Genomic DNA, 15,869 nt, shown 5'->3' on the forward strand with positions numbered 1-15,869 from the left:
AGTTCAAAAGCAACAAATCTTTGGCGCTTAGCTTTCTTTATGATCCAACTCTCACATCCATACATGACTATGGAAAAAATCCATAGCTTTGACTATACGGCTCTTTGTTAGCAAAGTAAAGTCTCTGCTTTTTAATATGCTGTCTAGGTTTGTCATAGCTTTTCTTCCAAGGAGTCAGTGTCTTTTAATTTCATGACTGCAGTCACCATCTGCAGTGATTTTGGAGCCCATGAAAATAAAGTCTGTCACTGTTTCCATTGTTTGCTCATCTATTTGCCATGAAGTGATGGGACCGGATGCCATAATCTAGTTTTTTGAATGTTGAGTTTTAAGCCAGCTTTTTCACTGTCCTTTTTCATTTTTATCAAGAGGCTCTTTAGTTCCTCTTCACTTTCTACCATAAGAGTGGTGTCATTTGCATATCTGAGGTTATTGATATTTCTCCTGGAAATCTTGATTCCAGCTTGTGCTTCATTCAGCCTGGCATTTTGCATGTCATTTGGGACATCTTAAAATCAACACGCTCAAAGATAACTTCAGGGAAATTATCTCTAAAGATGAATTAGCACCCTAAAGATGGTAGGCAGCAAATGCAAGAAGGCTTTTCTTTTCCTTCTCATGAGAAGGGGTTGCTTGTTTATGCAACTGGAGCATTTTATTCATGACCAATGGACTTTTCAGGTGGCTCAGTGGTAAAGAATCCACCTGCCAATGCAAGTGATGCAGGAGACGTGGGTTTGATACCCGAGTCAGGAAAATCCCCTGGAGAAGGAAATGGCAACGCACTCCAGTATTCCTGCCTGGGAAATCCCATGAGCAGAGGAGCCTGGTGGGCTGCAGTCCACGGGGTCATAGAGACGCGAACATGACGAGCGACTGAGCACACATGCACATTCATGACCAATAGTGTTCTCTATGACCAGGCGGAGGAGACTACTTCTTTAAGGAGACTGGTGAGGGCACTTTTGGCTTATGGGGGTGAGGCAGCAGCAGAGCCAGAAGTGGAGAGAGGAGGAAGAGGAAGGAAGGGAAGGGAAGCCCAGAGTCTCATGGGGTCCTCTGACATCCACAAACCTTCCGTACTCGGATCTGGGGGAAGAGCTGCCCTCTGGCAGTTTTGGTTCATGTAGATGCTCAGGATGCTATGAGAGGTGTTCAGATGCAGAGCACTTTGAAACGGAAAATGCCGAGAAATATGAGATGTCCTTTGATTGTGTCAACATTCAGTTCAGTTCAGTTCAGTCGCTCAGTCATGTCCGACTCTGCGACCCCATGAACCGCAGCATGCCAGACCTCCCTGTCCATCACCAACTCCTGGAGTTTACCCAAATTCACGTCCATCGAGTTAGTGATGCCATCCAGCCATCTCATCCTCTGTCGTCCCCTTCTCCTGCCCCCAGTCCCTCCCAGCATCAGCGTCTTTTCCAATGAGTCAACTCTTCTCATGAGGTGGCCAAAGTATTGGAGTTTCAGCTTCAACATCAGTCCTTTGAATGAACACCCAGGACTGATCTCCTTTAGGATGGACTGGTTGGATCTCTTTGCAGTGCAAGGGACTCTCAAGAGTCTTCTCCAACACCATGGTTCAAAGCATCAATTCTTCAGCGCTCAGCTTTCTTCACAGCCCAACTCTCACATCCATACATGACTACTGGAAAAACCATAGGCTTGACTAGATGGACCTTTGTTGGCAAAGTAATGGCTCTGCTTTTTAATATGCTGTCTAGGTTGGTCATAACTTTCCTTCCAAGGAGTAAGCGTCTTTTAATTTCATGGCTGCAATCACCATCTGCAGTGATTTTGGAGCCCAAGAGAATAAAGTCTGACACTGTTTCCACTGTTTCCCCATCTGTTTGCCATGAAGTGATGGGACCAGATGCCATGATCTTAGTTTTCTGAATGTTGAGCTTTAAGCCAACTTTTTCATTCTCCTCTTTCACTTTCAACATTATTTCTCCTTTGTTTGTGCTGTTATTGTTGCCAGACTCATTTCTGGGACTTTATAGATGAGGAAGACACCACCTTGGTCCCATTCCTGCTCTTTCCAGGCACCCAGACTGCAGAGGACATACACGCAACTAGAGAGATCTCAGCAGTGTCACAGTGGGCATTTCTTCAGTCTGTCACAGGCAACTTGGAAATGTGGAAGAGGCATGACATGGGATATAATCTCAGCCTGAACACTAGCCTACCGCAGGCTCCTGTCAAGTTTCTTACCTGTAAAATCAGGCTTTGTCTACATCAGGGGTTGGCAAAGTATAGCCCACTGGCCAAATCCAGTCCATCACCTCCTTCCATATGGCCTATGAGCAGTTTTTATATGGTTGAAAAAGATTGGGAAGAAGGTGATTATCTGTGGACACAGGAACATGGTGAGAAAGTTGAATTTCAGTGGCCCTCAATAAAGATTTACTGGAACACAGTGACATTCGTTCATGACAGGTTGTCTCCAGGGCCAAGTCAAATAGTTGTGATGGGAGGCCATGTGGCTTGTGTCCTGGATAGGCAGGACCTACAGGCTGAAGTCTGTATTTCTCAATTAAAATTCACTGGATGTTCTGGGAACTGGTAGGATGATGAGAAAATGTCAGGATGGAAATGATGCTGAGAGGCTTCCGCTCCCAGCCAAGCAGAACAGTGTCCAGAACTGCCCTCCTGCTATAAACAACTAGGAAACCAGAGAGAATATACCGAACACCCATTCTCAGATGCCCGACAACAGGCAGCGTGGGCCTGTGCACCTTGAGAGAAGGGAGACGTTGCGGTACTGACTCCATGTGCATTTAGGGAACACCATCCCCTGGGCCCAAGAACTCTGAAAGGGAGGCCCCGTCTCTGGTCTTCAGGAAGAACTGGTGAGGAGCCAAACTCGTCCTCTGACACCCTGATGACAGCCTCAGGACCGGCGGGGCGAGACGATGGGCAGGCAGACCCTCTTCAAGGCCAGAAAGAGCTCACATGGCCAAAACAGATGTGTGAGGAGAGGATCCTAGCTGTGGGGGGAATTGGTGCAGGGGATGGGAGTCAGGATTGGATGACCTTGACGGTCCCTGGCAACTGAAAGCCCATATGAGCTCCTCTGAAGTGGGGAGTGTCTGGGAGTAGAGTCAGGGAACAATCTTGGATGTCAGGACCCTGTGCAGAATGGCTGGCAGCATGGCATGGGGCTTTACTCACAGACCTGAGTTTGAAGTCTGCTCTATAGTCGCCAGGCCCTCATTACCCACCCTCAGTTTCCTGACCTGTAAAATGGACATACTAACACCTCCTACTCAGGGTTATCTCAACATTCAAGTAGAAGAGATTTAGCTCAGCTCAGTGTATATGTTTGTTACTGCCATCTCACAATGGAAATCAACTTCTCTGAGACAAACACCTCCTGAGATGAGTTCCCTCTCTGAGTGCCTAAGGCCACCCTCTGGCAGTAGAGACAAAAGCCCTTTTTGAGCTGCCATGCCCTACAGGGTTTAGCCTCTCTCTCCCAGGGCTGGGGGGACGGCCCCCTCAGGCTGTGCCCTGCACACCTCCAGGGGGTGCCGGCTACACAGAGGCTGATGTGAACAGTGCCTGAGGCTTGTGCAGAATGGCAGCAATACCTCTTGTTTTGAGTCCTCAGTGGAAAAAAAAAAACAAAAGAAGAACAATGCCGTGAATCCAAATCCAAGCTAGATCTCACCGCCCTCCTGCAAGGATGTGAATACCAGGTCCTGGTTTTCAAGTACTGCAAACACGGGGACTTTTATTTAGTTCCCCGGGGCACTTTGAGATCAGAATCCTGGGGGGCTGATGGTGCAGGAGGGGAGGATGAAGCCCATGCACCAAACCCCAGGATAGATGGGTCTACCCAGCATGGACCAGGCAGCAGCTAACAACTGCCCACCACTTCCCCAAGCATCCTTGCCTCCACCTGGAAATGGTTTATAAAGCCTGAACTCCTTTTTCGTCTTGGCTCCTCAAGGGCTTTTCTGTCATTTCTGAATTAAGCCAAGCAAGAATGCATTCACTCCCGAGCCAGTCAGCCAACAACCCATGCACCCTAAGCAGTCCCAGGGTTCCCAGAAAGGACAGCCAAGAAATGAAGGCAGGCAGAGCGTCTCCTGACAAACTCCGTTACCTCCATGAATGTGGCTCGAAGCCCGAACACGTCCCCTTGCATCTCAGACAAGGCACACCTCTTGCTGACTGCTGCTGGCCCAGCGACATCTGGAAAAGGAGACAGAAAAGAGGGTGTTTTCCTTCCAAACGTCTTGGACCGGAGATGCTTGACCTCTAAAGACTTGGCATGCTGGTAAAGCGATTGTGTGGGGTTCAAAGGGCTCCAGATGAATAAGCCATGGCTTTACTGTTTACCAGGAACAGAGGAGACCAGCCGGGAAAGTGGCCACAGGGTAGGCAGGTGTGGAAGGGTGGAGCCCTTCCCATAAAAATGAACTGGGGGTTCATCGGCTTCTTTCTCCCACCCTCACCCACTCCCATGATCCACTTGTCACTGGAATGGAATCTTCCAGTGAGTGTTTCTTCTCTCTCATTTATTTGTGATTTATTGATAGGGTGTGATTAAACCAAAGCTACAGGCACAAACAAATGTTCAAGCTGCCAAATGTTTATAGCTCAAAGCATAACTTAAATATTTTGCTTAATCATGGACAGTCAGAAGCATTTGAAATCTGGTCATCCTTTGGAAAAAGAACAAAGCGGGAGACAGGTTTTATTGTTCATCATCAGCCAAAGGTAACCAAAGTGCATTGACTGCTGTTGGCTGATGCATTTAGACTCCAAAATGGGATCTTCAAACCAGCTGCATCACCAGAAGCTTGCAGGAAATGCCCCACCTCTGAGGGTCTCAGTCCTTTTGAATCAGAATCTGTATTTGAAGGAAATTTCCAGGAGGTTCATAGGACGTGAAACTTGGAGAAGCAGTGGGTTAGCAAATGGATCCACCAGCTGAGAAACTGACTTGATTCTGTGCTGGGGATGGGGGCTGACTTGGGGGTGGGTACCACGTGTACTAGGATTTTATAGAAGCATTGCTCCATCACCCAGTAAGATAAAGGGATAAGCTTCTCACTCCACAGACTGTTGATTCATTTAAGCATTTATTTAGCATCTACTATGTGCCAGGCACGGGGATACACTGTGAGACTTGGGGTGCCCTGGAGGAACACACAGTCTAGTGGGAGGTGAAGAAACACACACTTCCTGGAAGGGGCAAGTTTGAGGCAAGGGTAGCTGTCTACTGTTTGGTAGAAACACAAGGACTTTGGAGCCTGAGAGACCTGGATTTCAAACTCAGCTTCATGATTTAGCAGCTGCGTGACCTTGGGCAAACTAAGCCTCAGTTTCCTTACCTGTCAAGTGGGTACAGAGATAATGCATGTGATGTGCCCAGACACCGTAGCCACTACAGATGGTAGCTGCTATTATTTTGCACGTAGACTTTAGGAGCACAGAGGAAGGTTAACCTGAGTGGGAAATCCAGGGAGGCTTCTTGGAGGAGGTGGCTCAGAATTGGGGTTGTGCAATGTATGCAGGCAGGAGAAAGGCGAAGAGAATTCCTGGCAGAGGGAGGAGGTGTGAAAAGGCAGAAAGGTTCAAAAAGGCTGGATGGTAGGGTGTCACAGTCTGAGCATGCTCTGTAGGGCATGATGCCTCTACCCTCTCTGCTTCTAAGTGGGAAAAAGACAAGTTGTGAGGCTACCCTCATTGCTAGAGTCAGAATTCAAAGATGAACATGGAAAGAAACAGTTACTCTTCACATTATTTCTCGCCTCCCCCACCAGTTCTTCTCATGATAATACCCAGTTCCATGCCACCTGCTTGACGACTTGAACACACCATGTCTTCACACGCTATGCTGTTCTCTCTAACACACCTTCACAACTTGAGGAGTAAGAGTCATGTGGCATGTATTTAGAGGGTTGCATGCTCATATCTGTGCCTATTTGGTGTTATATTCATGTTAAAATGGAAAACCAAGACGATGCTCACTGCCATCTCATTATCTGAGCCAGGGAACTTTGATTCATGGGTGGAACCTTGCTCCCTAAAGCTGTTGGCATAGAAAACCTTGCCTCTCATTTCTGACCCGTTGGATTCTGCTAGTTGAAATACAATGGTCCCCTTACACTTAATATTTAAGTAATTCAAAGCTTTGGGTGGAGGTGAACATTTTATGAATCAGGCTTCATCGTTAGATGGTTTCAGACTGATCCCCGAGGCAACAGAGCCTGAAACAGGAGAGCTCAGTGGGAGCGTTTCCTCTCTGGTAAATTACCCTGCCCGCTTGAGCACTGTTGTTATTCTGGCTGATTTCACAGCCATCCTACGAGGGGATTAGTCCTAATGCTTGGCCAGGAGAGCTAACTGCCGACTCAGGGTCTGCTTTAGAAACAGTGGTGTAAGGCAGCTCAGTGCAGCCGGGTTCTGGCCGGCAGGGTGAGGGGCTGGCCCTCTGGTGCCAACTCTGACATTTATTAGCTGTGCAGCTAGAGGCAACTTATTCCCTGCCCAGCCCACGTTAGTCCTCCGTGAGATGAGAAAACTGGCCTGGATCGGAGTGGCCCGTATCCTGTTCTGTGGAACCCTCATTGTGTGGGATGTTACAGAGGGGCTAATGGCTGGAGGCGGAAAGGGTGACATGATCAAACAAAAATGGCAAACGCTGGATGGACAGTGGTGTCCAGCGCCTTTGAAGTGCGAGGCTACGACAGAGACATGGAGAGAGATGGAGAGAAGGCAGCTGTTTCAAGTCAGGAGGTCCAGGCTTCAGGGTCAGAGGGCTGGGTTTTGATCCCAGTTCCGTCCCTTTCTTCTGCTGGACTTGGGCCAGTGACTGCACTGCGGAGTCTGTTTCTTTGTGTCATGGGGACAATAAGAACCACTCAGGTGCGTGGAGTCACTGAGAGGGTTAAATGGGCTGTGCACTGCAAGGGCTTGGCATGCACTTATTATACTCTGAATGTTTGCTGTTGGCAGTACACCTCGTATAAATGTACTCTGAATCAGACATTCTCAAAATTTTTTTTTACCCAGCTTATGATGTTCTTGGGAACATCAGGGGAACTACTTTTTTAACTGCACACTTCATATAATTTCTTTTCCTAAAATTAATTTTTTTTGGAGTATAGTTGCCTTTTTTTTTTGGCCTCGCTGTGTAGCATGTGGCATCTCAGTTCCCCAACCAGGGATCGAACCCACACCCCTGGTATCAGAAGTGTGGAGTCTTAACCCCTGGTACTGGAAGTGTAGAATCTTAACCACTGGACCACCAGGGAAGCCCCCACCTCATACACTTTCTTACTCCGTCCTTTGTTTCATGATTATAAATGTTGCCTCTCTGACGGTGCAGGAAGCAGGGTTGGCCTGCGTCTCCATCCTGCTAGTGAAATGGTTTCCATGGCAACAGAAGTCTGTGGGTGAGAAAAATAAATGACCTTGCAAGGAAGAAACCGATTTGGGCCATTGGACCACACTCACTGCCAGTTTCCTGGCTACCCGTTTAACACAAGCAGCAGTCATTTGTCCAGGGCAGGCATGCCATCCAGCCAGGAGCCAGACAGATCCAGCTACCCCCCAACACTCTCCTGTTTGTTGACGTAGGGGAAAAACATCAACCAGAACAAGTGTTTCAAATAAGACATTCTGGTTTGTAAACAGTAGGTTTCTCTGATGTGGAGGCAGTTGCAGATGAAAGATGGCAAAGTGACTCAGTTGAGAAGCGAAGAACTTGAAAGGAGCCACCACTTAAAAAAATGGGTTCCTGGAATGCGGCCTTCTTTCTGTCCTTTTTCCTGAGGGGAGGATAAAGTGTCTGGACAATTTTCTTTGGCTCAGGATAGCAGGATGTGGTTCACCTGATGCTGTGCCTCTGAATCGTGTCGGGGACTTAAAAGGACTGGGATGAGACCAGGAACCCGCTGGGATGTAAAGGGTGGGAGTCAGCAGGTGCCTCCCTCCCTCCCTCATTTACCTCCAGTGAAGCCCAAGGGAAGTCTGAAAAGAGACAAATGCCACTGAGAGTGACGAGGGGCTGAGGTGAGGGGGAACTGAGAAGGCCAAGTGTGAGATGGAGTTTAGGGGCGAGCGCCAGACTCAGAATCAGGAAGCAGGATTCTCCTCCTAGCCCAGCTTCTCTCTCTTCTTGTGGAACTAACTCAGTTTTCTCCTCTGGAAATGGATTTTCCCTGACCCTTTTGCCCCAACAGGGCTATTATAAGCATCATGTAAGTGAAGTAAAATAAGTATTTACCAAAATTGTTGGAAAAAAATATCCAAAACTTGGATGTAAGGCAGAAAGGGGGGTGGCACACCCTTCAAGGTCGCATGGTGGCATCATGACACTGTTCGCCACTCCATCCCATCCCTGCGAGGATCTAGGGAAATTCCCTCTGTGCTCTTCTTAGACTTTGTGAAGTTCCATGTTAACTTGTAGATTTTTGTCCAGTAGGGACACCCATGCAGATAGTTTTTGTCATTTTGAAAAAGACAGCCCCAAAGGTTATGGTTCATTGTCATGTAGGATATCAACTAGTTCTATATCTATTCAGTCTTGTCCTAACAGTAAATTGCTTAAGAACCCCTAGCTCCTCAAATGCTTTTTGGACTGCTCTAAATATCTTACTGGTCCCTTCATTATACCATGAGTTGAATATAATCTTTGCTACGTTTCGTTATATAGTCGCACAAGAATGCTGACCTTACCTTTTTGAAAACTATGTCTTAACACCATCACATGCCCTCCTGACTATCTGTGGGTTTGCTCTTTGAGCAGGGATGTTCTGAACTGATACTAAATTCTATTCCAAAGCAACTCCTCTGACTTGTCTTTTATGGTAAGCTCTATAAGCATACCTGTGTTGTTAGAAAACATTACTGGTCAACGTGCTTTGTTACTTAAAAACATCCCTTTCCCCCGGGGTCCCAGGAGAAGAGGTGATGAACCCAGAGAGGCACTTTTAGGAACCTTGTTTTCAGGTGAGGAAACAGGCTAAGAGAGGTTTCACCTCCCCTTCAAAATCCAACAGTCAGTAAGTGGCAGAGCTTGGACATGAAACCAGGCAGGTCTTACTTCTTGGTTATGCTCTCATCTCATGTTCTGTGGCACTTTCCACCATAGGTACAGCCTTTACAGGTTACAAAGTGCATTCACACCCCTTCTCTCACTTGGTTTTCACAACCAGCCTAAGATGTTAAGATTTAGCATTTGGCTCATGAGCAAAACAAACTCCCAGAACTGATAGGATACACCACTCAGAACATGATTCACACTCATGTCTTTGGATTCAGACCCTGTGGCTTCCAACAACACCAGGTGTCTCCAGACCCCAGACAACCTCCCACGAGTCTAGCCTTGACTCAGGGCCTTGGACTACTTGGGTCCAAAGAGGTGGACAGCATTTCTTTGGGGGTGGGATGTCCTGGAAGGGGTAGGGGCGGGAGGCAGTAGGAAAAGGTCATGATCGCCCTGGTCCCAGGATTTCTACCAGCCAACCTTGTTCTGCAAAATAAAATGTAGATGCTCCGGGCATCAGACAGGTTTCAGTGGGAGAGGTGATGGCCAGAGGAGAAGGCGGATCAGAACCATGGGCAGTGCCTCTGTGAGTGAAGCACTGGGCGCTGGTTCCCCCAGTTTATCTGCCCTGTCCTGGGAGCCTGAGATGGCTACAGGACAAATGGATAGGACCAGGCCAGGGAGCTGGTGTTTATGCTGTGACCCAAGTTCACATTTCAACTTAACCCATACAGTACAGGCAAGAAACTGCCTCTAGGTTTTCTGGGGCCCCTACACTGACTTCCGTAACAATTCACATACATGAGCTGAAGCTCCAATACTTTGACTACTTATTGGAAAAGACCCTGATGCTGGAGTGATTGAGGGCAGGAGGACAAGGGGGCAAAAGAGGGTGAGATGGCTGGATGCATCACTGACTCAATGGACATGAGTTTGAGCAAACTCTGGGTGATAGTGAAGGCCAGGGAAGCCTGGTGTGCTGCAGCCCATGGGGGTCCCAAAAAGTTGGACACAACTTAGTGACAGAACGACAATAGTGACTTCTGTAGTAACTCACCTGAATATACTGATACAATTACAAGTGCAGTCAATGCCAGGAAGGAGGAAAGGCATGTGCCACAAAACTGTACTCGAGTAAGATGATTTGGCTTTGTGTCTGTGTGTGTGTGGACCAGCGCGTCTCAAGTTACCCAACTCTCTGATTAGCAGAAAGATCCCCTGAGATCTGGCTAGTGTGCAGATTCTTGTCCAGCAGATCTGGAGTGAGCCTGATATTCCATGGTACTCCCAACCTCCCAGCGGAGGTCAGTGCTGCTGGTGTGGGGGCCACACTCTGAGTAGCCAGGGGCCACATCAGTGGTTCCCAAACCTGAGTGCATATTACAATCACCTAGTAATGAAATGAAAGTGTCAGTTGCTCAGTCGTGTCTGATTCTTTGCGACCCCTTGGACTGTTGCCCACCAGGCTCCTCTGTCCATGGGATTTTCCAGGCAAGAATATTGGCGTGGGTTGCCATTTCCTCTTCCAGGGGATCTTCCCAGCCCAGGGATCAAGCCCGTGTCTCCTGCATCGTGGATTCTTTCCATCAGAGCCACCAGGGAAGCCCCTAGAATCACCTAGAGATCTTTGCAAACTTCCAAAGCCTAGGCTGAACCCCAGAGTAACTTAGCTCCAATCTTGGGGCATGGACCACAGGCTGTAGACATTTTGGAAGTTTCCCCAGGGGATTTTAACATGAAGACAAGTTTGGGAACAACTGAGCCTCAGTACTGGGCCCTCGGCGATTCCAACTTGGACTTGAAGGCTCTCAACTCCTTGGCTTAATGTCTTCTCACCCTGTACGCCTCTCGCAGACCACCACTCCTCCAGGGTGAGGTTTTACGGGCTGCCTGGCTTTTGTTGTCCCTTCATTTTGGTCCCATCTGCCCCAGCACAGGCCGGCCTCGCAGACGTCTGTGCCAAAAGCGGTAACATTCTTAACAGCCAGACGGAAGGGAAACCACACCCTTCCTCTTCCTTTAAATTTCACTGGTGGCTCAACGCCCCTCAGGGGCTCTCAGGGATCCTGAGACACTCTGCCAGGCCTGAGGTCACGGGTGGTCCTCCCCTTACCCCACCCTGGGGCCAAAGCGGGGAGCGGGTGACGGTGCCAGGCGGAGGAGCCCAGCCTGGCTGTGGCTTCAGACCTTGGCCGTGAGAACCCTGTTTCCCCAAAGAGGAGAGGAAAGGCGGGGCACGTGGAGCCCAGACCGTGGCAGGGTCCTTTATCCCCTCCTCCGCCTCAGGAGGACTGGCTCAGAACGTGGTAGCAGAGAGTGTGCAGAACCAAATGCTGGCGGCCTCTCCCTTTTCCAAATTTCCATCCTGTGCCGTCCCACCCATGCTCTCCCGGATGACGTGTGTATCAACCATGGAGACAACTTTGGATAAAGTGCCTTCTAGAACCATAGAGAATCCCCCCAGCCTAAAGTAACAACCTTGTCTACGTTAGAGGTCATATCTGGGGGCAGAGATGTTCTCCAGGGGGCTGTGTGTGTCGAAATCTACTGTTTCTCCCCCACGTTTGCTCCTTGAGAATTTCTCTTCCTCTGTCTGGACAAACACGAATGTGAAGAAATCTCTTGAGTTTAGACCCTCTTTTCCTAAATTGTGTAATAAGACTAAAAATGTACAGACTAAACAAATTGAGATGAGCCCTACTAATCTAGTGCTTAGAATTCTGTGCATGGAAAACTTTTTTCTTTTTTCTTTCTGATTATAAAGAGCAATCCTATTTAAAGTGACAGTAAAGGAAAACATGGGGTGGGTGACAAGCTGATTGTAGAAGTGGCTGAGTAGTTTGCATTCTAGGGTAAGACTCAATTATTTTTCCTATTACATATGTGTGTTGAAATTGATTCCCTGGACTGGCTGTGGTTGGGAAGAGTTAGTCTGACGGCGTTAGTTTAGGGTGTTAGGAGTGTCTGGTGTCCCAAAGATGGTTTTACAGATGCCCCCAAAGAGTACTTTTCACTCCCTATGAGAAATGGTGTTTCATTTGGGTTTTGTCCATTAAGATAGTTTGTATGGGTTCAGCTCTAGGAGAATTTGGGTTTGGGGCAAAATATACCATGTTGTCCTTTATTTTCCTCTTTTTAAAAAAGCTGAATATAGTTCCCTGTGCTATATAGGAGTACCTTGTTGTTATCTGTTTTATAAACAGTAGTTTTTTTTATCTGCTAGAACAAAACTCCTAATTTATCCCCCTCCCCTTTCCCGTTTGGTAACTGTCAGTTCTCTGTGTGAGTCTGTTTCTGTTTTGTAAATAAGTTCATTTGCATCATTTTTTAGATTCCCTATATAAGTGATATCATGTCTTTCTGATTTGCTTCACTTAGTATGATCATCTCTAGGTCCATTCACATTGCTGCAAATGGCATTATTTCCTTCTTTTTTACGGCCGAGTAATATTCCATCATATATATGTGCCACGTCTTTATCCGTTCATCTGTCAGTGGACACTTAGGCTGCTTCCATGTCCTGGCTGTTGTAAACAGTGCTTCTGTAAACACTGGGGTCCATGCATCTTTTTTGCATCAGAGTTTTCTCTGGATATATGCTCAGGAACTGTCCTTTCTCTCTCAATACATCATGTTTAACAGGTAAAATTAAGGTTAACTCAGGGTGGCCAGGAAGGAGAATTGAATTCACAGATGCTCCAGAGCTGTAGTCCCCAACCTTCCTGGCACCTGTGACCAATTTTGTGGAAGACAGTTTTTCCATAGACCAGGGGCGTGGGGGTCATGGTTTGGGGATGATTTAAGCACATTACATTTATTGTGCACTTCGTTTCTAATCTAATGCTGCTGCTGATCTGACAGGTGGTACCGGTCTGAGGCCTGGAGGTTGGGGACTCCTGCTCTAAAGTACGTGAAAGGTAGGCAAAAAGCATGGCGGGTCCAGACCCTTTGTGGGGTGAAGGGGCCTGTTGCTTCTGCATCTCCCACACCAGCCGTCCCTGAAGTGCATCCCAGTCATCTGTTCAGGCTCCTCGACAAGCATGTGCCAGGAAAGTTCTAGAAACCACCGTCCATTTCCTCTATTGCTTCCTCAGGGAGGTTCTTGATTTTCCTAGACTGGGTCCTCCCTCCTGCCCCCCCTTAAGTTCCTAACCACCATACATAACCCTTTATGGAGCATTTTTAATAGTTGTAATAACTTATATGGTTCTGTTCCCCTCCAGGGGAAGATATGATTTCGAGATTCCCAAGGTTCACATCATATGTGAACAAGGGTTAATCTGGCTAGGAAAACCAGGTCGGAAAGCAAATCCATATGTGGCCAGGGAAATATAAAATGAAAGCCTTCTCTGTTTAAGACCCGGCCTTTGCCTCCCCTGCCCCTACCCTTGCCGGACAAGCCTCATTGATTTGAGGTTGGTTCCAGAAAAGCAGGAATGCCCAGACGGCCTGCCTTTGGGGCGGCTGGTTCTGTTGGTGGTATGGCAGCCGCCCCACCGTCCCTGCACCCCAGCTGACCCCATGCTCAACTGGCTGCATCCTCGAGCTATCCCCTGATTAAAAATGTCTTATTGCCATCATGGTAGAGAAGGAAATGGCAACCCACTCCAGTATCCTTGCCTGGAAAATTCCGACAGAGGAGTCTGGCAGGCTGCAATCCATGGGGTCGCAGAGTCGGACACAGCTGAGCGACTGAGCATGCGCGCACACACACCCCGCCATCGTGGGTGCCTGGTATCTGCCTGCTCGGCCAGTCTGTGTGTAGTGTCTGCCTGTCGCACATCATCACTTGGCAGCGCTGGGTGGGCATCGAGTGCTGGGGCAGCCACGATGGCCGATCATCTACCCCGGTTTTTTTCTCCTTCTTTCTGTCTGCCTTTTCCATACATTGACTCTTTTGTATTTTTTAGCACTTTCATCAAAAAAGAAGCTGAGAGGCCACGAGACTGAAATCAGGACTTTTTTTCCCCAAGGGTTGCCTGCTCATGGAAGGGCCTGACAGGAGGGCTGGTTGGACAGAATGGCTGCAGCAATGCTATGAAGCAACTGGCGTGGCCGGGCTCCTCTCCCAGCTGTCACTGCCAGAGCCCTGGTAAGGGGGCAGCCTCAAAATACTTGCAGAGTATCTTTTACCTTTCAAAGGAGCTGGGACTGGGGGTCATTTTGAGAAAGAGGAGCACTGACTGGGGCAAAAAGTCCCATCTCCTAAATTGAACCACCGATGGCTGGGTAGCTGGATCTACTTGATGGTTACGGAAAACCTAGGGCACTGTCAGCCACCACCCAGGATTCTGACTCCTTTGTTTAACATTCCGTTGGCAGAGAGACAATGACGACGACCCGGGAGGAAAGCAAACCAGCCTCTTGGGCAGCCAACTTCTTGTTGATAGCTGATGTGGTATCCAAAGCAGGTCCACAAATCTTTGTATTAGGTTGGCCAAAGAGTTCGTTTGGGTTTTTCCATCTGTAGCATCGTATGGAAAAAGCTGAACGAACTTTTTGGCCAACCCAGTATGAGGCACCCAGCTGGACTCAAGTGAGAGGTGTTTGTTTTGGACTGAATTCTTATTTCCCTTTGACATCAGCTTGCTTTGCACCAGCAGCAGACCCTGCCCAGGAGACCGTGAAGAGCGCACCACAAGACAGAGAGAGGTCAAGCCAGCCCTCGGGGCACAGCCCTTCTCTTCTGTTTTTGAGGATTGCCGATTTTTAGAAAAGCCTGCCCATCATCTGAGCGGCTTGCTCTCCTGCTTAATCAGTCAGTGTGGGGGGGAGGGGTTCCTCCTGCCTTCCTGCTCTGCCACCCCCAGACTTTTATGGATCTTCTGAGACACTCAGGTTCCCAGAACATGGGCACCGATTCATCCACTGTGAAAGGGGTTTCCACAGGGCAGGAGCTGACCTGGCATTTCTTTTCCAAATAAGTGTTTCCAGAAGCTCCAACAAGCTTTTTTTTTTCCCCCTTTGCAGTTGTTTTTTTTTCCTTCTTGGAAAGGCCCTGCCTGCTTTGGGGGAGATGGCAGTAAAGCCACCAGTCTTGCTCAGAGCCAGGAGTTATCCAGTCCTCCTGGGACTCTTATCTAGAGGTTTACCAAGTAGCGCAGGGAGTCAAGATCAAAGAAAATGAAGTCCCTGCAGGGAGTGTTTACCCCCCTAGCATCTCCCCTCTTCTAAATGAGAACAAGCCCGGTGTCCTGAAGTTACACTTGGAAGTGAAGGTCTCATTGGCTACATGGTTCTTAGGTTTGGACCCTTAAAAGACTCCGTCTCAAGTATAAAACTGTAAGCTTGAGGCTGGCAATGTTTACTTATTATCGCTCCTCAGTTTTGCTAAAATGCTCCTCATTTTAGAGGCCTGGTATCTTAAGAACAGCTTCTGGGACTTCCCTGGCAGTCCAGTGGTTAAGCCTCCATGCTTCCAGTGCAGGGGGCATGGGTTCGATCCCTGGTGGGGGAACTAACTTCGCTCATGCTGCTTGGGCAGCCAAAAATAAATAAATAACAGCCTTCTATAAAGATGTAGTCTGGGGTGTGTGATTGTGTGCATCTGCATCTTAAAATGGCAGCATCACTGAGTTTTTCAATGATAATACGCATTTATTGGAGTTCATTTTGGAAATGTGTGTGTGTGGTTGGGGGGAGCACCTACCTAGCAACTCAAATTGAAGAATTTTTTATCTTGCCTATCTGAATCTGAATGTCTTGAAAGGAAATGTGTGGTGTAAAGGTATAGCCCTGTTATAAAAGTCTGAAGTCTTTACTTATATAAGTGATGCCTGCTGGGAATCTCATGGTTAATGTATAGGACAAGGGAACCATTGAGACACAAATGTTTCCTTCAGCCAACACCGGGGCCTTG

The 15,869-nt window shown here is 48.0% G+C and overlaps 1 protein-coding gene across 1 annotated transcript in view; it reads right to left on the reverse strand.

The window, feature by feature from the left end:
* The window catches only part of LMCD1 (LIM and cysteine rich domains 1), a 56,887-nt gene that overhangs the window by 24,611 nt on the left and 16,407 nt on the right, over positions 1 to 15,869 (reverse strand). The window contains exon 2 of the mRNA XM_065933253.1: positions 4,115 to 4,203. Coding sequence (XP_065789325.1) covers positions 4,115 to 4,203 — 89 coding nt within the window. The remainder of the gene's footprint in view (positions 1 to 4,114; positions 4,204 to 15,869) is intronic.

This window comes from Muntiacus reevesi, chromosome 4, assembly GCF_963930625.1.
Source record: "Muntiacus reevesi chromosome 4, mMunRee1.1, whole genome shotgun sequence".
Lineage (NCBI taxonomy): Eukaryota > Metazoa > Chordata > Mammalia > Artiodactyla > Cervidae > Muntiacus > Muntiacus reevesi.